General features: G+C 44.9%; 2 protein-coding genes across 2 annotated transcripts in view; one reads left to right on the plus strand and one right to left on the minus strand.

Annotated features, from left to right (window-relative positions):
• Positions 1–15,951, plus strand: part of p3h2 (prolyl 3-hydroxylase 2) — a 53,186-nt gene extending 37,235 nt beyond the window's left edge. The window contains exons 2-15 of the mRNA XM_083672077.1: positions 1,924–2,076; positions 2,953–3,142; positions 7,124–7,255; positions 9,445–9,572; positions 10,599–10,688; positions 11,267–11,307; positions 11,771–11,862; positions 12,120–12,247; positions 12,463–12,558; positions 12,768–12,918; positions 13,250–13,367; positions 13,491–13,566; positions 13,868–14,008; positions 14,241–15,951. Of these exons, the coding sequence (XP_083528203.1) occupies positions 1,924–2,076; positions 2,953–3,142; positions 7,124–7,255; positions 9,445–9,572; positions 10,599–10,688; positions 11,267–11,307; positions 11,771–11,862; positions 12,120–12,247; positions 12,463–12,558; positions 12,768–12,918; positions 13,250–13,367; positions 13,491–13,566; positions 13,868–14,008; positions 14,241–14,333 (1,629 nt within the window). The 3' untranslated portion in view covers positions 14,334–15,951. The remainder of the gene's footprint in view (positions 1–1,923; positions 2,077–2,952; positions 3,143–7,123; positions 7,256–9,444; positions 9,573–10,598; positions 10,689–11,266; positions 11,308–11,770; positions 11,863–12,119; positions 12,248–12,462; positions 12,559–12,767; positions 12,919–13,249; positions 13,368–13,490; positions 13,567–13,867; positions 14,009–14,240) is intronic.
• On the minus strand, positions 14,963–21,083 carry ccdc181 (coiled-coil domain containing 181). Its single transcript, XM_083672320.1, has 7 exons — positions 21,004–21,083; positions 19,631–19,741; positions 18,746–19,292; positions 18,195–18,655; positions 17,915–18,061; positions 17,475–17,632; positions 14,963–16,915 (listed from the first exon to the last, which is right to left on the minus strand). Exons 1-7 carry the CDS (start codon positions 21,034–21,036, stop codon positions 16,744–16,746), a joined length of 1,629 nt encoding a protein of 542 aa, XP_083528446.1. The 5' UTR covers positions 21,037–21,083; the 3' UTR covers positions 14,963–16,743.
• Between the last annotated feature and the right edge of the window lie 257 nt (positions 21,084–21,340).

Below are 21,340 nucleotides of genomic sequence, written 5' to 3' on the forward strand. Positions count from 1 at the left end.
GGGGTGGGGGCAGGGGATTTCACACATCTGGAGGTTCTCACAACGACTTGTACAGTAGCCCACCTGTGTCTCTTAAGTGGAGCGGTACTTGTGAAGGCAAGAGAATTAAGTCCTCAGTTTTCACAGCACATAGAGTACACCTCTCATTCTGCAGCTGTTAGAGAGAGATGTAAGCCTGGTTAATCAACCGTGGGGTTTACAGCAGTGTTTCATACCCTCCAAATGGGGGTCACTTCTTGGCTATGGCTAGGAATATAGGCTAGACATTCTTCTTTGGTGGATATTATTATTTTTTGTTATAGCTTTTAGGAAAGCGTTGGAACAAAGATCAAGAGCTACTGGCCTATAGAGTTTATTTGTGTTACATATTATATAATTAACATTATATTTATGGGAAAAGTCAATCTCAAGTCAATGTCAGTCAATGAACCCTCTTTCAGTATTGTTGCTCAGTGCTATCTTAACAAGTTAACATGGAGCACCAGGGCTCTTCAGAGCAGAGGTTGTGTCCACAGGCTGCCAAGAGGGAGTAACAACAGCTGCTCGCCGTACCCCTTTATCGTGAGTTCATTTAGACATGAGGTCTGTACTGTTCACACACACACACACACACACACACACACACACACACACACACACACACACACACACACGCACGCGCGCGCGTATAAACACACACACACATATAAACACACACACACACACGTATAAACACACACACATACACACTCACTCACACACAGACGCACACACACACACACACACACACACACACACACACACACACACACATACACACACACTCAGAAACTCTTCTTTGTTGGTCTTATTCAGGAGAGCTCAGTCAGTAGTGAAAGATGGTTGGCTAGCTACAATCCTCCAGTGTTTATTTGAGATACCTATTTCTGTTGTGTAGAATCCAACACTGGAGATAATGGTTCCATGCTAATACTGTACGCCAACATTTTTGATTCCCACATGCTTCCAATGAGGGAAGCAAATCCATCAGTGGGGGGGTGACAATGACAAGATGGATGGCAGGTCTCCATGCTGACAGGATGTGGATGGGAACAGCCTGTCCTGCTAAAAGTGGCTTTTTCCTCTCCTGCCTCACCAAATACATCATTATTAAAAAACTAGATAACTTCACAAATGTCAGTCTTATTGAATGCTGATTTTAAGCCCCTCAGTATACCGAATCATGTGGTACACATGGGCCACTATAGAGAGTCTGAGATCATGGTCGAAGTTGTCTTTTGAATGTCACAGTATATAACACAAGTTAGCATTGTGTAAAAAGCTTGCGCTGTCATTGAAGTCTAGGTTCACCGAAGGCTGTCGTCAGTCAGTGTCTGGTGGTAACGACTGCTTAGCCGAGGGGCAGCTTCAGTCGACGTGGTCAGTAACATCCTGAGTGCTCTCATCTTGACTCGTTTCATCTCACTGTCAGATCCGTGCCACCCCTTACCACGTGAACGGGCGATGAGAGCCAGACATGATGGGGGGTCATCCTGTCCTGTGTGGCGCTGGGTAGTGAGCTGAACATTGTCATCAATGGGCTGTCCTGTCCATGGGCTGTCCTGTCCATTAGCCCCGCTACTGTACAGCACAGTCATCCGCAGGGCCACAGCCAGGCTGCACAGAGCTGGACAACTGGACAACAGTGTCTGTGGGTGGGAAAGAGGGTTTTGCCTCATTTTATCCCAACTGTTGCTTATTGAATTAAATCTTGGGAAAGGATGTGTTTGGCCAAAACCAGCTATTCATCAGCCAGCCTTGGTTGGCTCAGGCTGATGTTCATCTTGTACCCTTATGTTTTGATCTTCATGCTCATATCTGTGCTAATGCTCTCTCTCTCTCTCTCTCTCTCTCTCTCTCTCTCTCTCTCTCTCTCTCTCTCTCTCTCTCCTCTCTCCTGTGTAGTTGAAGCAGCTGGACAAGGCTGCGGCAGCGGCCCACACTTACTTCCAGGCCAACCCGGAGCATGTGGAGATGAGCCAGAACCTGGAGCAGTACAAGGCTCTGGAAGGCGTGCAGGAGGACCACTTTGTGGACAGGGAGGCCCGGCCCCATCAGGTGAGGCCAGAACCGACCGCATAGTGCCTATCATCCACGAAATCGATGATCCATCCTTCCATCCCATCCTTTCTTCCACTGACCTATCCAGATGGGAAGAGGGTGGTCCCCCCTCTTTAAGATCAGTGGTTATCCCAAGGAAGTACGCATTCTAAAAGCATTGTTGCACCTGTGGGTTAAAAAGTAAATTTTACCATACATAGACAAACTATAGACTGAAAACTAACAACCAAAAAAACATGTGTAAACACATGTAATCAAACAAACTCAGAGAGACGTTCCAAACTTAGTTGTGATAGTTTTAATGAGGTATAATCATATAAGGGGTCATAAGTGGGCACAGGTCCCAGTACAATGAGACTTTTTGCACCACAAGCACAGCACATGAGAAACAGGAATAAGGCTGATTCCCACATTCCTACATCCGTATACTCCCCACCCCTCCCAGAGCCAGGAGGACAGGGTGACCTGGGTGAAAGGAAAATACTTACCATTGAAAGCCAAAAATATACAGGATAGGGAGTGAAACTGTGACATATCTCACGCTGTTTGTGTCTGTGTATAAAACATCTGTAATGTGCTACGGTCTCTAGTTGCTCTCGAGACCAACTCTGTCTGTTGTACCTGTTGAAGACTACAATATCCCTGATACTATATCCACTACGACTTTGTTGTGTTCCTATTTTATTTTGTTGGTAATAAAGTTAGGACATATTATTTAAATTCTAATTAAGAACCCTTTGGATTACAAAAGGAAAAAAAACAACACACCCTGCTTAGTTAGCATTCATGCCTGAGCTTCGTGATTGTAAACTGACCTTAACCCTCTGTCGTCCTCTCTCCCTATGTCTGTATGTGTGTGTTTTTTCCACGCAGAGGGCCTTCACATTGGGGGTGAAGCTGTATGACAAAGGAGACTATGAGGGGGCCATCGTCCTGTTTGAGGAGGCCCTGGGGGAGTACTACAGAGCAGACATAGAGTGTCGCGCCCTCTGCCAAGGGCCACACAGGTTTGAGGACCACGACCACATTCTCTACCACTACAGCCTCTACGAGGTCATCTCAGGTATGACTACCACACAACAGTCTTTTATGACTAGGTTTTTAATACGGTATTTGTGCCTTCTGACTCGTTATCCGGAGGGGACATACTGTACAGTTAGCTCTTAAATAATCCAAGCTGTTGCTGTGGTCCTGACATTGCTAAGTGAGTTAGGTCGTTTGGCACACAGATGCTAATTTTGACACCTCTATGAATGAACACTTGTGTTTGTTGACCCTCTATGAATAGACACAAGTGTAAATATGTATAGTAGTGCGTACAGTACGTGGGAGATGGATGTAAGCTGGTTGTTTGGTCTGAGGTGCTGACTCGGTTTGGACGATGCCAGACACAGAACAGAACAGCACCTTCTGTCTGTGTTCACCGCTACTTTACCCCAGTGACTAAGGAACACAGAGCTCCTCTCTCTATGAGATGGAGATGATTCACATTGTTGTGGTGATGAAGATTCACAGTGTTTCACCCCTCCCATGCTTGGAGCCATACTTATTCCCTCATATGAGAAACATGGCCTGGAGAAATACAGGAAATGGTTGTGTTTTCAACTGTTGCTTTAATGTGGGACGTGGGACTTTCGTGTAGATGTTTAAATGCATTAGACTCTGGCAACGGTTTAGAAATCTCATCTCATGAGTGCTGTATGTTGTGCAGTTAAAACGTTTCCCACATTAGGAACCCATTATCAGCAGTGTCTAAAACGATAGGAATGATGATGTTTTTCTGGGATGTGGTCCGTTTTATCAATTTATTGTGAGTGTTCTTCCAGCACTGCAAGCGATGCACGGCATGGTCTTCTATCTTTTGTTATGCTCTGTCAGCCTTAGGTGACTTTAGCTAAGCCAGGTCAGCCAACGGTCTTCACCCCTACTAGGTGATCAAATGCCTCTGCCTGCCTTCGTACACGGGGTATCTTGGCGCAGGGTCAAAGGGCACCAGATGAAGGGAAAACACGCACGGTGGAACGGAGAGAGAGAGAGAGAGAGAGAGAGAGAGGTGTGCTCAACAATGGTTGGAGGCTCCGCCTGTTGCCAAGAAATCACAAATGGCTGTGTAAGCAGCAGCTCGCCTCTTTCAGAGGAGCTGACAGTGCACATATAATTATGGTGACTTGTTTTTGATGTCATACCTTTGTGTCGAAGATTAGTCATCATCCGAAAAAAGCAGATAATTGAATAGGTGGTGAAGTTGAGACATCTGCCGTGATTGATTTGGTCAATATTTTTTCAGCTTACTGGGACAAGTCTTTGCCAGTTTTTCTTGGCACACTTGGAGTCTTGGGATAGCGTTGACAAAAACGACTCCCTAGTCCCCACCTCTGCTTGTAGGCCTACTGTGTTTTATGGGATATTGAGAGATTCTAGTTTTAGCCTAGGCCTACTCTATTTAACACCAAATACTCCAATGCCATATTATATCATGTGGTTCTGCCAAAAACACATTTTAGGAAATCTACTTACCGTAAATAACATTTTCAAATATCCTTTTTTTTTCTAAGAGATCGCTTTACCATCTGCACTATTTAAAGACACAGTTCATGTTGATATTACCTCCCTTCTGCTCTACTGGCTGCCCAAAGAAAATTAGGACAACATGGCTTGCTACACGTAATAGGACTCCTTAGTCCTCAGACATATTTCTTTCTTGGCCTTTCCTGTGGGATATCCTGGTATTGTGATTTCAAAACATTGCTGCAGCCATGATACTGTGTACTGCAGAACCACTAAGTGGTTCAACAGACCAATGAACATCTTGAAAGGAACTCTGACAGGGTTGGGTTGAGAGCAGAACCATTGAATACCTGAGAGGGTGTTTTAAGGTAACATTAGACTCACAGACTGATTTTGAAATGACTAAACAATATATTTGGACAGGAATGAGCATGCACAAACTTCACTCTAAGAGGCAGATAAGCAACATTCTTTAGTGGATTGTGTGTGTGTGTGTGTGTGTGTGTGTGTGTGTGTGTGTGTGTGTGTGTGTGTGTGTGTGTGTGTGTGTGTGTGTGTGTGTGTGTGTGCCCTGCTTGTAAAGCTCTCTCACTCCTCTCTCTCCCTGTTTTCTCCCCTCTCTCTCTCTCCTCTACAACATTTCTCCCAATAAAGCAGGCTCATAAAGCTCCATCTGACCACAGGTGGAGGGCTGAACAGGTCAATGGAAGGGGCCTGTATCGGTCACTTACAGCTCCACACGGCCAGCACCTTCAGAAGAAGTGCTCCCCTGAGATAGAGAGAGAGAGAGAGAGAGAGAGCGAGCGAGAGAGCGCGAGCATGCATGGTTTATGTACTGTGTTACTGTTGCATTTTGTTAGTCTGAAGTAAAATGGCATCATGCCTGTTGGACAGTAGCACAACCGGATAGTATTGGATGTACTGGTGTGGAAGGATGCTTGACAAGAGAGCGTCAGCCTAAGACTAAGACTAAGACTGGCACTGGAAAAACGATCATACGATTATGCAATTATATACACACACACACACATACACACACACACACACACACACTTTGTCAGTGCTGTTTATGTCAACAGAAGGCAGTTTGTCTCCTCAGAATGCTATGCTGATCATGGTAGTCCCAGCTCCATGGAAGACAAGCATGCTTTGTGCCAAACACATGTACAGCACACTTGCGTAAACATGGAATGTGAGCTTATTGGCTTTGGAAAGCCTTTACCTTGACATCTAATCAAGACATAATTTAATATAAGAGCCGCTTTACAAGCTAGTAAAGAACATGGTGTGTGTGTGTGTGTGTGTGTGTGTGTGTGTGTGTGTGTGTGTGTGTGTGTGTGTGTGTGTGTGTGTGTGTGTGTGTGTGTGTGTGTGTGTGTGTGTGTGTGTGTGTGTGTGTGTTCAGACCGGGCAGTTGGACCCACTGTCCTGTGTGGTTGTGGGTGACAGGATTTCTCCTCAGTGTGGAGAGTGTGGTTCTGTCATGGCTCAAGTCTGACCTCACTGTAGCCACACAGACACACACACACGCACACACATTCTCTCTCTCTCTCACTCTCACACATGCACACAAACACACACTCACACACACACACACACACACCACCGCCTTCCAACTGGCTCTTTTCTTTCTCCACTGAACCTCTGCCCAGACATCAGGGAACAATACAGAAGTATGCCATGAAATCAGCATTACTGCATCTCCTAAAGAATGAAATGATGATGATTTATTGATCACCTAAGGCTGATTTCTCCCTCCAGTGTGTGTCAGGGCGTCAAATAAAAGTTTTTAACGATGGAGGGATATGTCTTTTGTGTTCTCTAGTCCAAGTTCAACAGAGAGTATTGTGTTCATTTTATTGGTCTCCAGTATATTTACACCTCGAGATGTTCTTCTCCTGTGAATGTGTGCATTGTGTTGCTTTTGGACGGCACGACCTCAGTGCATCCAGTGCCTTCAGAAAGTATTCAGACCCCTTACCTTTTTCCACATTTTGTTGTGTTATAGACTCAATTTAAAATTGATTAATTTAAAAGAATTTGGGTATTGTGTGGGCATTAATGGCAAATTCTTTTAATTTAATCAATTTTAAATTGAGTATAACACAACAAAATGTGGAAAAAGTGAAGGGGTCTGAATACTTTCCGAAGGCACTGTATATCATAATCAGGCTTACTAGCTGAAATACAAATACAGAGAATCATCATGGAAATATTCTGTCATTGACACTCATGGTGACGTGATCTTTGATAAAAACCCAGTGTTTTGTGTCTAGACTGATTCCAGCGGGTATCTCTTAAATCAGTCCAGGAGGGGGAGAGACATAACACTGAGGAATGTGTGATAATGATTCTTGTAAAAGAGATTTGATCTCAATGAGACTAACCCGCATACACACAAGGATGTAAACTGATGAAATCAGTGGAACAACGAAGAGATGCTGTATATTGATACCGTAATGTTAACGTGTGTGTGTGTGTGTGTGTGTGTGTGTGTGTGTGTGTGTGTGTGTGTGTGTGTGTGTGTGTGTTTCAGACCACTACACCCAGGTCCTGCACTGCGAACACGAGTGTGTGAGAGATCTGGCAACCCGGCCTGGTCGTCTGTCTCCTATGGAGAACTACCTGCCTCTGCACTATGACTACCTACAGTTTGCCTACTTCCAGAGTAAGTCTTACCATACAGTACCACACCCTACTCTACCCATCTCATCACCTACTGTACCTGACCAGTTACCTGTTCAATGAGGTGCATTATGACACCACAAACTATTCATCCACAAACTATTCATCCACCACAATCTCTCTCTGAATGTTCTATAACGTTATTGGACGTTAACGCCCTGACAACAAGTGCTGGGAAACAACAACCATGACTGAATCACAAAGAGCTGCAGTTCAGAGAGGACAGGCAAACAACCCTGGGTGCACCACACCTCCAGAAGAAACAAACACACACACACTGTTCCGCTTCAAGTCTATCATTTGCCCATTCTGTGGTGTGTCAATGGGCCGGCAGCCTTTGTGTAGTCTGCAATGAGTGTGGATCAGATAGATAGATAGATAGATAGATAGATAGATAGATAGATAGATAGATAGGTACTTTATTGATCCCTGAGGGGGAAATGAAGGCATTACAGAGAGGGGAGAGGGAGGGGTTGGCAGGACAACACAGGAGAGGGAGAAGCAGCCAGATCATTATGAGATCATCAGATTAGACTAAATGCCCTGCAGCACATGTCCAATGAAACTGAAGTGGATTATTGGATCCCTGAAAAAACACAGAGCTCAGTCAATGATGTTCAACAGAAGCCCTTGAGCCTGATGGTGTTGTGTACGTAAGGCTGCAGAATAGCCATATCCCCACAGAGATAAAATGCCAGAAAAGATTTCCAGGTGTTTTTTGTTTTTTTCGGACCCTCGTTTACACAGGCTTGGATTTACCGTGGTTTACCTGGGTTACCCTGTTTACACACATCAGTGCAATACAGGTTAAGTGGGTGGGGAGTGTTGGGGAGGGGAGAGAGGGGAAATGGGGTACAGGACAGAGTGGAATTCAATGCAAATGCAAAAGAGCATATCAGCATTTCACCTCTGTCCACATTTACAAAGACCCCTTTTTACTTTGCTTTTTACCGGGACCATGACTAGTCTGCCACAGGTAAAATATTTTGCGGGTTGCTCTATCCCAGGTCAGTTTACACAGACTACAGTAATGGTAAAGTACTGGTTAATTACCGGGACATGCCCCTGTGTGTAAATGGTGCTCATGTAAGGCTACACTGTTACTTCAGCAGGCTACACTGTTACTATCCTAGAGAGCATGGGACCTGTTCTCTCTCTGCTAAGACACTCAAGGCTCTGTGGCGGCAGCAGGTTTGAGTTCCCTAGATGAACGTATCGCTTTTCCATCTTGACTAAAAATGAAGTCTTTGTCACCCTTTGCGATCATATAGGATTAAGTTGAGCTTTTAAAAGAGAACGATAGAGCCACAGTCATCCATCACTGCTTAAAAGCGCATGTTAAAAAGTCAAGTCTCCCCTCACTCAACAGCCCCTCATTGCTCTGCGGGAAGCTGTTTCCTAAATGATCCGTCGGTGACATTGTGTTTTTTATGGGCTCAAAGCCCCTCACTGTTTAAGACCTGGGAATCGGAGCAGACGCGCTGACCGCAGAAACGCTCCTGCAGCCGCCAAGCCAGGAAATGATATGAGAGCCGAGCCGCTTTACAAGCTAGTAAAGAACATTGTGTGTGTGTGTGTGTGTGTGTGATATGAACGTGTGCACATGTACTGGTGTGTACTGTACATGTGTTCATCAATAGCAAGTCCCTACAAGCACTCAGCTCAGGGACAGAAGACACAGTAGAGTCTGCCTTTCCACTGCCACAGCCAGCCCATAGAGGAGCCTGGGACCCTGGGAGAATGAGCTCTGTGTGTGTCTGTTTCCACTCTCTCACCCAGGCAGGCTCTCCCCTGCAGTGCTGCGCTTGCTCCATTGTGGTCATGGCCCTGGAATGTCAGACCCTGATAGATTTAGCGGAGTTCAGACACATATCTCATTCAGCCCTAGGTGGGTTTAAGATGTGAGGATCAGCGGTGACCTCGGTTAATTACACTGGAAACATAGGGTAATAGAGCAGAGCAGTGTAGGGAGTGATCTACGGTGTGTGTGTGTGTGCGCATGCATACGTGTGTGTAAATCAGGTGTCATGACAGATCCTCTTGTTCAGACATGGGTCAAAATGGTTGTCTTATTAGAACTATTTCTTCTTTCTAATTTGTCATTGCCTGGGCGGTTTGTTTGCCCCTCCCCCCTCCCTCTCTCTCTCCCCCTCCCCCCCCTTCTCTCTCCAGTCAACATGTTGCAGGAGGCTCTGGAGTGTTCCATGTCCTACCTGCTGTTCCACGAGGGGGAGGAGTTTATGACGGAGAACGTGGAGTACTACAGAGAGGCTCTGGGTCATGAGGCCAAACCCCGACAGGTAAGATGTCACATGACATGTGTGCCAAACCCCACATGGTACGAGAGGCTTGTTGTTGTGTTGTGTTTATGTTGGATGAAGTGTTTTTGTCTAAATGGTTCAGTAGGTGGTTCATGGCCAAGGAGTTCGGACTGAATGTTTGGTTTTCATTTCCACAGGTTTAGTAGCCAACATGCTGTATTAGTCCAATATCGCTGTGTAAATATAGTGCCAGTTTTTTACGATGTTTCTTGTTTCACAGCACATATCTACCCGAGGTGTTCATGATACGGTTCAGTTATTAGGGAATGTACAATGTGCCAGTAATTCAGAGCATAGCAGAGGTTTGGCAATGTCTACTGTGTGAGTTTGGCAGTAGGGCTAACTTGAACGGACAAATTAGCCAGCCTTTTGCCCCCAAGAACTTGTCGCACCAAAAAACCAGTAAACCTCAAACCTGCCTCCTACCTCAGTATGAATCCTCAGTATGAAGTCCTCTTGTTCTGCACTCCCACCCAAAAGCCCTCTTTCCTGGAAAGGCTGGAAGCCATTAGTGAATGGGACACGTGAGTTCTCCCAGTAGGTCGGCTTGTGTGTGTGTGTGTGTGTGTGTCTGTGTGTGTGTGTGTGTGTGTGTGTGTGTGTGTGTGTGTGTGTGTACACCCGTCACAGAGCCAGAGACTGACTTCTTTCCTGCTGCCAAAGAATCCTGTCGTTCATGAACTGGGAGAGGGAAAACTCATGTCAAAAAATCTCTCAGAAACTCACTTAAAGAATTTTGAGGTTGTTTTCATTATGGGTGGAAAGAGATTTTTTTCCCTGCCACCGCAATCGCTACTGGCTACTCTGGTGTCATAATAAATCACCCCCCCCCTCCCCCCAACCACCATACTCCACCATAGGTCCAAAGCAGACCCTCTTTTTTGGGTCTCTTCCATGCATAGGAAGCAGCTATTCTACTATGTTCTGAAATGAAGTCAGTGAGTGTGTGTTTGTAGAGAGAGACAGAGAATGACAGGGCTGCACGATCTGTTTGTGTGTCACCAGAAGGCGGAGTGGTACCTGAGGCGTCATAAGCAGGTGTATGAACTACTTGTGATTGGCAGTGAAAACATAGGGGTGGAGTATACCGAGGGGGTGAGTACAACATGACCCATTAGCAACTCTGGCCAAATACTGTAAGGGTTGCTTATTAGCTTAACAAATCTACTGTATTTACTTCAGATGGTTTCACTGTAAATACTAAATGTCCTTTTATTTATCAACATTTATCCGATTATTGTGTGGTCATAAAGGAAAAAGAGGAAGACAAGGAAGCAGATATAATTTTATTAATTTGTACAAGACTATTTAGAGACAACCTTTTTATGATTGGAACAGTGTAACAACATTGGTTTTAGCCTTTTAGCCAAAATAGAACACAACCTATAACCTTTAAACGGACACATTGAGCCTCAGAGCTGTCAGGCCCAGCAACAGGTGTCTGGGCCAGCGGCACCATCACTCAGCACACAGCACCACCTAGTGGCCATGCTGATTCTCAACCATGTTTTACATTATCATGTGCTGTGCTGTAGGTGTTGGCTAGAATGTATGTTGTAGATCTATTAAGAGATGCACTTATTCTCTGGTTAGTTAATAGCTTTTATTGCAATCTGATGATAGAAATGTAACTTGATCAGTGGAAATATGCTGAACTGTCATTTTTCTCGTAGAACTATTGGAGCAGCACAGGGGGGAGAGAGAACTCTAACAGGTAAGCACACCCTGTAACAGCCCCCTGGAAAATGTTACATCCCTGCAGTTGTCCTCCAAATGTTAGGTAGTTGGATGGGTTTGCAAAATACTGATATCACTTGTACGGCCAGTTAACAAGTAGAATTCACAGTTATCTACTGTACCAAGACTTAAGTGATGGTATCCATCTATTCTGTAATAAGGTTGATGGTTAAACATTACTATCACCGATTGTTTTTGACTGTATAACTTTGTCTTGTGTATACGGTGGCATTGACATCTGCTGGAGACATCCAGTATGACACCCAGTATAATTTCTCTGTAGCTGCTGCACTGTAGTTCCTGTGTACTCCAATTATTGAAATACAGAGAGGGGCATTCTGAGGCCTCTGACAGCTGGAATGTTTGTTTCCACCGTGTTCTACACCTTTATGTACTGCACATGGGTGTAACTCCACACACTGTTCTCCTACAACTCCCAGGATCCCCTCTGGCACAGACGGTTGGATGGAGTACGTTCCCATCTCAGAGAAGAAGAACGTCACTCTGGCTCCCACACAGGAGCTGAGAGAAGGTACTGTTGTAGGCCATGGCCGTTCTTCTCCGTCTGAACACTATGGGTCTGGTGAACATTGTGCGTCTGATCAGGCTGGAAGAAATTCTGTTTTTAATTACTTTGCGCATTGCCTGCCAAAATTGTGACCCACTACCACCCTACCCAAGATATTTGACCTAATGGGTTGTCTGGGTCATCAGAAAGAACTCAGCGTATTGTCCTATTGAGAAGATAACAGAACAATGTTTCCTAACGTTGTGTTGTGATGTGTGCAGGAGGCCCGCTGGTGTATGACAGTGTGCAGCTGGTCCGGAACTCACGGGCCTTGAACGGAACACAGAGGGTCCTCCTTGATGGTGTTATATCAGTGGAGGAGTGCACAGAGCTGAAAAACCTGGCTCATGTAAGAATCCTCAAACGTATATTCACCATCATGTTCTATATGAATGTGCATTTGACATATTTCATTTAATTAGATGATATTTGTATTCAAAGTGTTGTTAGAAAATGTACTTATTCAAGTATATTGTGTATATTGTGTAACTAACCAGGAGATTGACAGACTAAATGCATGGTTTTGAATGCAGGGTGTTCATTGTGCTTTTACTTGGCCCACAGACTGTCACCATGGCAGGAGATGGATACAGAGGGAAGATGTCTCCTCACACCCCCAACGAGAGGTTTGAGGGAGCCACAGTGCTGAAGACTCTGCAGGTAGGCAAGCGCCCGTAAAGAGGAAATACTAGGTCAGACAAACAAGACCTCAAATGATGATTACAACTTGATTTGTGAAGTCCATTTCTGTACAATATTATCCTGAAAAAATGTATCATGCAAGGCGACCTGCTGGCTGGATATTTCACAGTGTTTCTCTATCGATATTGATTGATTGATTGATTGATTGATTGTGTGTTTCCCCTCAGTACGGCTATGAGGGCCGCGTGCCGTTAAAGAGCGCTCGTCTGTTCTATGATGTCAGTGAGAGGGCCAGGCGCATCATGGAGTCTTATTTCCTTCTCAACTCCACGCTGCACTTCTCCTACACACACCTGGTGTGCCGCACCGCCATCACAGGTGACCCCTACACACACACACACACACACACACACACACACACACACACACACACACACAGCCTCACTTAGCTATGCTACTACTCTATGCTCATCTAGCTACTGTAAAACTGAGATATCACATTATGGGGGTAACTGTACTGAAACAGCGTTATTTGTCAGTCAAGCTCAATGTAGTTATCAATGCTTAAATAATCATCATCATTCCATTAGCAACCCCTCTTCCCAGTGCCATAGTCCTATGAACAGAATTGACTGTGATGTGGACCAAGTGTGTCTCAGTGTGGTTGTGTGTGGTATAATACAACAAGTTGTGTGTGTGTTTCGTACAGGGCAACAGGACCACCGTAATGACCTGAGCCACCCCATCCACGCTGACAACTGTCTGTTAGACCCCGAGGCCAACGAGTGCTGGAAGGAGCCTCCTGCCTACACATACAGAGACTACAGGTCAGAGCCCACTCATCACACACCTAGCTACTCTAACCTTTGACCCTGAGTGTAGACCTCTGACTAGAGTGTTGAATAATGGTGGCTGGAGGAAATTGTCAATGGTTTTCATTATGTCCTCAGTGCTCTGCTGTACCTTAATGGAGACTTTGAAGGCGGGGAGTTCATTTTCACGGAAATGGACGCTAAAACGGTCACAGTGAGTCATCTCTTTGTATGGAATCTCTCTTGCAAGTAGTAAGTAGCTAATTAGGTTTGGGACACATCTGTTTTGTAGCGTTGTTGTTGTCTTTGCTACTATGTTTGAGGATTATTTCACAGTTAAATAACTACCGTAAAAAATACTCTTCTCATTCTTTATTACCTTGCTTGGCAAGTTTCTGTTTTTGCTGTTTGCCTGTCTTCTATCTCCCTACTTTAACGTGTCATGTTTGGGATATTTGCGTGATCCTGTCATGATTGACACCTGTTATTACTGACCCTGGTCTCGTCTCCCCCAGGCGTCAGTGAAGCCTAAGTGTGGTCGTATGGTGGGCTTCTCGTCCGGGGGGGAGAACCCCCACGGTGTGCGGGCAGTCACCAGGGGGCAGCGGTGTGCCGTGGCCCTGTGGTTCACTCTGGACCCTCTCTTCAGAGAACTGGTAAACACCGACATTACATCCATGACAACATCACCACGGTGACAGCAGTGTAGAGTACAGTTAAGTTGCTATGTAGATAGTGGAGTGGAGTTATCTGTTCATATCACTGTTCATATCACTTTTATAGTTGTTTGCTCATCACATCACTTACCCCTCATCTCTCACTCTTTTATTCATTCCCTCCTCCTCCACTCATCTTTTCCTCTCCTGTCTGGTTCTCTCTGTTCTCCAGGAGCGCCTCCAGGCAGATGAGGTGATGCAGGCGATGGACACTAAGACACATTTGGACCAGGGCCTCAACATCAACCCCAAAGACGAGCTGTAGCTACTAGTCAGTCCCCAATCAAATCCTTTTATCTATCTATTCTATTTATTTAATGAAGTTTGGATCAGAACAATTTTATTTTTGTACTGTTTGAAGTGCAAGGTCATATTGTTGTTGTTGTTGTTGTTGTTGTCGTTGTCGTTGTTGTCTTTGTTGTTTATGTTTTGTGTGATTTGTTTATTTTTCCTGTACATACCAGTACTTGAGTTAACAGTCGGTCATAGTTTTGTTCCCCTTCCATTGACACTCTTTGTTGAGGTGAAACCCAACCACTGTGCCTCACTTTCATAGGTCCAGTTTGCTATAACTACGCACACACTCAGGTTGAACAACGGATGTACAGATGTTTTTTTATGAATGTCGCTATCAATCGACCCTCAGGATGTAAACAATCACACGATCTGAGACTATTGGCAACTCATTGACAACGTTGGTATCAGTGGAGGCTGGTGGAGGTAGAAATCCTCATTCCATTCTATGCATTACAATGAGACCATCCTCCCGATTTCTACCTCCACCAGCCTTCCCTGGTTGGTACGGATGCTCCAGCCACAACCTCTGTGACGTGTCAGTAAATATAGCTGTAGAACCGCTGTGGCCTAGTGACATCCGTTGCTCAACCCTGAGTGTTGACAACGCCTTTGTGATGACATTGTGTTGACTCAGTGGGTTGTCATGAAGCAGACCTCTCATACAGACCGCTGTTACTGCACTGTGAACAAGCCAAAGAGAAGAACGCCAGTGAACATTGTTGCTCTCTACGGTGGGAAAAACGGGCTGCGCTTGTTCGTGTTATGGTCAAGCCTTTAAGACATACACTCATCCAACAAGGAATTATTTATCTTGGTCTATGTTAACACAGTACATAGATCTATATATCTAGGGAGAAATATGTTACGATGTTTTGGAAAAAAGAATGGTTGGCTTATAATCATTGGATTGAATATACTGTATGCATTTATAGAAAGAGAGACATGGCATTTCTGCCATTACAGACAAGATCTATACTCATTTCCAGTGACTGACTCCAGTAATTGATCTTATCTGTCACTACTTTATGTGCACTTTCATCTTGTTTGTCGTGTGATAAGGACACATAACTCACATCCCTCCCTTCCTTATAAGCAAACACAACAAGATATCTGTTTACAAGTTAACTGACACAAGGACATGGTGTGTGTGTGTGTGTATATGTGTTAAAAATAGACAGCTGCTATTGCAATTGTCGGCATTTTATTTTAGAAACTTTTTTGATAAAAGATGTTTATTTATTCCTGTTTCAAGGAATACTTATTTTTGAGGTGGCGTGTAAGTCGTTCCTTTCCTTTTCAAAACTCATTTTTTGCCGATAACACAGACAGGCAGGCACACGCACTGGTAGTCCAATGGAAAGAAAGTGCCTTGTGTACTGTCATATTACATTAATGCAAACTGCTAACTACGTAACTTATCCATGTAAGTTATAGAGTACGGTTTTAGCTTACACTTTTGATAGGGAGGATGGCCACTTTCTTATGTCTCACTAATATTTAAGTATGAATTGCTGTAGCAGACACATTGATGAACCCTTCTCCTTTGTTGTTATGTGTAATTCTAAATTAAAAAGAGAATATTGCAATCAGCGCTTCAGTCCTTTTTTAATTTCAGAATGTGTACATGGTTTACAATTTTTCAACACATTATGTAGGTTTTCTGTATCAATTAATATTTGTAGCAGAGGTATTTAAAACATGTCTTGTATATACAGGTAAATACACGCAGTTGGGGACTAACAGTGCCTATCCAAATATTCTATATTTTCTGACTAATTAATGAACAAATGATCTATCAATTACATGGACCTCTTCTACAACATCTATACTCTTAGTCTATAGATATGATTTTACCATCTGCTGTACCTACAGTATGTACCAAATGAGAAAGACTTTGAAAAGGCATATGGTAATAGAAACAGTATGACACTCTACACTTAGACTGCATAGCAGTGCAGTTTCATGTGAGTTCCATTTAGGATAAAGTGCATCCAGCCCTAGAGACTAATATGTTATTCTATGAAACCATTACTTTGATTATGAACATTGTGTAGAACACCCTAAAGTAGATAACTATGCAAAGGTGTTTACATGTCCATTCTCTGTACCTCAAATGGTCCTTATTTTGTATTGTAGAATCATTCTTAAATAAAAATAAAGACAACGTGATTCAAGCTGTCGATGGGAACAATCATGACGCATCTTACAGTACTGCATCCATGCAGGCTTGTACAGTACATATTTTTCATAAAAAACAAGGTCTCTGTATTTGAGGTGATGATAATCATGATAACGATTAAGTCTATAGTTCTTTGGTGCTTCCTGGCTCCCTTCCTCATTGGGTCATTATCTCTCGAGGTCTGATGTTATTGGTAGGTTCAGAAGTGGTAGGCCAGATGTTGGTTGAAGCGGAAAGGCTTGGCCTCGTTGACGGTGCAGAGCAGGTCCTGCTTGCGCCGCGCCCGACGCTCTTCCAACACCAGCCTGCGGGAGCGCTCTCGAGCCGCCTGCTGCTCCGCCCTCTTTTCCGCCCGCTTCCGCTTCAGCCACCTGAGTAGACAGAGGGGGAGAGGTCATTGAAGTCTTTCCTCGATTCCTCACGTCCTTTCTCCTCACCTTCTCAAAGCTCATTGGAGGAGAAGGTCTGAGGGGAGGAACCCAAGACTTTCTCCTCCAATGTGTTTGAGAAGGAAGGTAGGATAGAGGAATCAAGGAACGACTTTTGAGATTTGGTCATGGACCGTGTTCCAAATAGCCTTCCATGCCTCTCTACCATTGATGTATTGATTTCCTCCTTGTGACAAATGATTTGAAAGGACTCGATGTGTGAAACTAAAGCTATATGCTGGAACTGGAAACCTAGAGTATATCTATTCATTTATTCTATCAGTGTTCATGAAGGAAAGAAAACATGGATAGAAAGCTGTTTAAGATTATTGAGACAAAGACATGCGCTCAGCTGCACACACATTTCTATAACTTCTACATTTCTCACTGATGTTCATTCTATTTCTGTAATGACAGCCATTCTCACTCTGAACACCGATGTTGTACTATACTTAGGCCCTCTACAGCAGTGAAACAACCTCTCACAGCAGTTTTGACTCACAGTTTGAAGGCTCGTTCACACTCCTGGCGGTTGTGCAGGTAGAAGCCACTCTCCTCCTCCAGCCTCTTCATCTCCTCCAGCTGTCTCTCCCTCAGCTGCTGCTCGTGCTTCTTCTGCAGCCAAGATTTAAAGGCCTCGTCTGGGTCATTGAGCTCCCTCTGAGGAGGCAGTAGAAAGGTTACTTCAGACAGGGACTGTTTCCATATCCCCTGTTTCCCTACTCTATACTCTGGTACTGTATATATCCTGAATTCAAATGACCATTGACCATTACTATTACCCAATAATATCCTCAGAATAAATGATGCATAGCTACCATATTGTTTCCCAATAATACCAGGTATTATTGCTCAGCAACAGCTAGTACTAAATGCTATAGATCCAAGCCTACTAGGGCCTGTCCTGTGCTGTGTATGAATGTCGCCCTCTGGTGGCTGTACCCTGCCATTCATCCTCTCCAACTCCTGGGCTCTGTGGATCCTCTTCTCGCCCTGAAGCTGCTCCCTCTTCCTCATCAGCCACGCCCGGAACGCCATCTCGTTCTCCTGACGCTTCTGCTCCTCTTCCTCATGCTGCCTCTGCTCTTCCTGATGCAGAGAGAGAGAGGGAGAGAGATATATTTACACAATCTGATCTATCTACACACGTGTCTAGGGCAGGGGAGCTGGTGGTTGTTTCTGGGGAGGACAGAAAGCTACAAGCATCAGGATAGGCCCCTACCTCTCTGGCCAGCCTGTCTCGTCTCTCCTGTATTTTCTGCAGCATGTCCTTCTGTTGTGATGAGAGGGTGAAGGTGGCCTGGGTTGGGGTACCGCTGGCTGACTGCACCCTGCGCTTGGTACCCCTCCTCAGGCTGCCTCTCTGGGTGTGACTAGCCGAGTTGGGCCTGTTCCTGGGCTGGGATGGGGGTTTGGGTGTGCGGAGATGCTCTATCCCCTGGGACAGAGAGTTGGAGAGTGGCCGATGGAATGAGGCAGGGATCTTGTTTGGGCTCAGACTGTGTTCGACTGGACGAGGGGAGGAGCGTAGGTTGTCGCTATGGCAACTGGCTAAGGAAGGCAATAGGCCAAGGCTCTCTACCTCCTTCAGGCTGACCAGGTCAAACTTCCCATCCTTTTCCACCAGGACTCTGCCCTCCTTCCCCTGCCCAGTCTGACCACTCTCCCCAACCCCAACCCCAACTCCAACCCCAACCCCAACCCCAACCCCAACCCCAGACCCAGACCCGGACCCGGACCCGGACCCAGAACCAGACCCAGCCCTGCCCTGACCCCCATTCAACGACCACACTCCTCCTCCCTCTCGTGGGGAGATCTTCAGCTCAGACAGCTTCCCAGACACCTCCTTCTCTGCCTCTGTGTCCCTGCCACTGTTGCTCATGCTGCTCGCCTTCCCTCCCATACCCGTGCTGTGGGGGGCACCATCACCCTCATACTCCAGTGGGGGCACCACCAGGTCCACCAATGTTTCTTTGAAGTGCAGCCGTCTGCGGCGCGACATGTCTGGAGCTTCCTGGTCCTGCAACTGCCGATTGGCTTGTTGGATCTTCTCCAGGATGTACTTCTTCTCCTCGTCTGGTTGGTCCTGCAGGCCTGGAGGGGGTGGGGCTACAGGAGATCCCTTATATGGACTGTCTCTGTCAGAATCAAACTCCAGAGGTTCCATAGGCGAGGGCCATCTCTCCTCCTCCTCTGCCTCCTCAGACTCACTCGTTCTCTTTTCCTCTTTCTGGCTTTTCTTATCCTCCTTCGTCTCTCGATCCTCCTGTTCCTCTAGCTCTTTGTCTATTTGTGCCTCTATGTCCTCATCATCAGGGTCCTGTGAGGACGGAGAGATAGTGACTGGCGTTTGACTCAACAGAAAATGTAACATTAGACGTTATGCAAATTGGGTACATCAATACTTCAAGACAAGAGACATGATGACTGTGTGTATATGTATGTTCATTAATAATATATCTATAAAGCTATACTCTACTGGCACAGTGAGTGAAAGTGTCTGAATGTGTGTCAGTGGGGTTTGATTTCACACACAGACAATGAGGCCAACCTCCTGCACAGGTAACACAACACCACACATTGCCAGTCACACATTCACAGACAGACAGAACAGGGCCACAGACTGTCAACGCCTCCACCTCCACCCTCCTAACCAACCTGGTCCTCACTCCGCCCCTCCTCGCTGATCAGCCAGTCCAGGTCCTTCTCAAAGTCGTCCTCATACTCCTCCTGGGTCCTAGTGCACACCACCTGACTCATCTTCTCCCTCTGTGCAAGAATATATGCACAAGATGAATAAGGTGATATCAAGAGAAGAGAAGAATGTGCAGATCGAATTGTGAAGAACAAGATCAGCCTTGTTCATCTAAATGAGTGACAACTCTGGTATTGGTGTGTTACTGATACCACTAGACAATTATAATCTATCATAATGTGATAACAAAACTCATGGGCCATGGGCAGACCAGGTCTCAATAAGACCAAACACATCAATAATATTCTCTTAAAACATAACGGTAGCATGCTTGAATTCATTCACTACGCCCATACCAAATTTAACACACATCATTGCCATCTCTATCCGAAATTAGGTTGGCCATCCCTCTCTACGAGGAGAAAACAGCATTGCCTTCTGTTTATTGATAAAGCCCTTTTACAAAAACTTGCAATGTACATCACATCACTCCTAAATTACAGAACCACTTGTTATTCCACTCGGTCACAGGAATGGTTAGTTCTTCAGGTCCCGCATGTTTCCGCATGAGGTCCCGCATCTTTCCACCGACCTTGGAAAAACAGCTTTTAGCCAGTACGGTCAGAAAAAGTGGAACGAACTCCAAGCGATACTAAAACTGGACTCTGGTACCGCTTAGGCATTTTAGGTCGCTCTTAAGAAACCTGGTTAAAGAGGAGCGTTCATGTGTTGTATGAAATTGTATCTTGTGTTTGTTTTTGTTGTTTTTGTTTATTTTCTTGTTTGTATGTATTTGGAGAATTTGTATTGCAGGACTCCCTTGAAAAAGAGACTCTGGTCTCAATGTGACCCCCTGTTAAAATAAAGGTTAAATAAAAATACAATAAATATTCAAATTCTGAGCAGCATCAATAGTCGTCAGATACTGTATCATTCATGGTGACTCGTGCCCTCTCATGGCCAAACGACGCATAGCGCGCAGGGCAGACCCTTCGACCTGCAGGCTACAGGTGCTGTTGTTTGCATTCTATCTCGATCCTCGGATATAATCGGATGATGGTTCGATAACGTATCTTGTATTTTTTAGAGTTATATATTCATGTTGTCAAACCCCACTGATAAAACAACATATGTCAACACTAATTGTATCTTAATGACAACACTGGTTTCTAGGCTCAAGTAGAAATAGCACTGTCAGCTAACATTTAATGGAGCCCTTTCTATAAACATTGGACATTATCACAATACAAACGTCTGCAATAGTAAGTAGCATATATTTTAACATTCAAAATAAGAGGCATAGCACAGCCCCCTTTAAATGTCCAAATAAACTCACCACTACTAGAGCTGGTTGCGTCTTCTTGCTCATATAAGAATAGAAAATACATTTATTTAGCAAGGTTGTTTGGAAAAGCTTTCTTCATTGTACTGGCCTACATCTTCGAGACAGACAGCCTCCCACAACACCTGTGCAGATAATCTTCTTCCTTGCTTCTCTGTCGGCTCCTAAAGGGTTTAATAGACGTTGGCATAGAGACGTACAACACGCTTTACCGTCAGAGTACGCACATGCGTAGAACAGTGATACACGCACGCACGGACGGACGCAAACGCACACACACACACACACACACACACACACACACACACACACACACACACACACACACACA

Source organism: Argentina silus, assembly GCF_951799395.1.
Source record: "Argentina silus genome assembly, chromosome: 6".
Classification (NCBI taxonomy): Eukaryota; Metazoa; Chordata; class Actinopteri; order Argentiniformes; family Argentinidae; genus Argentina; species Argentina silus.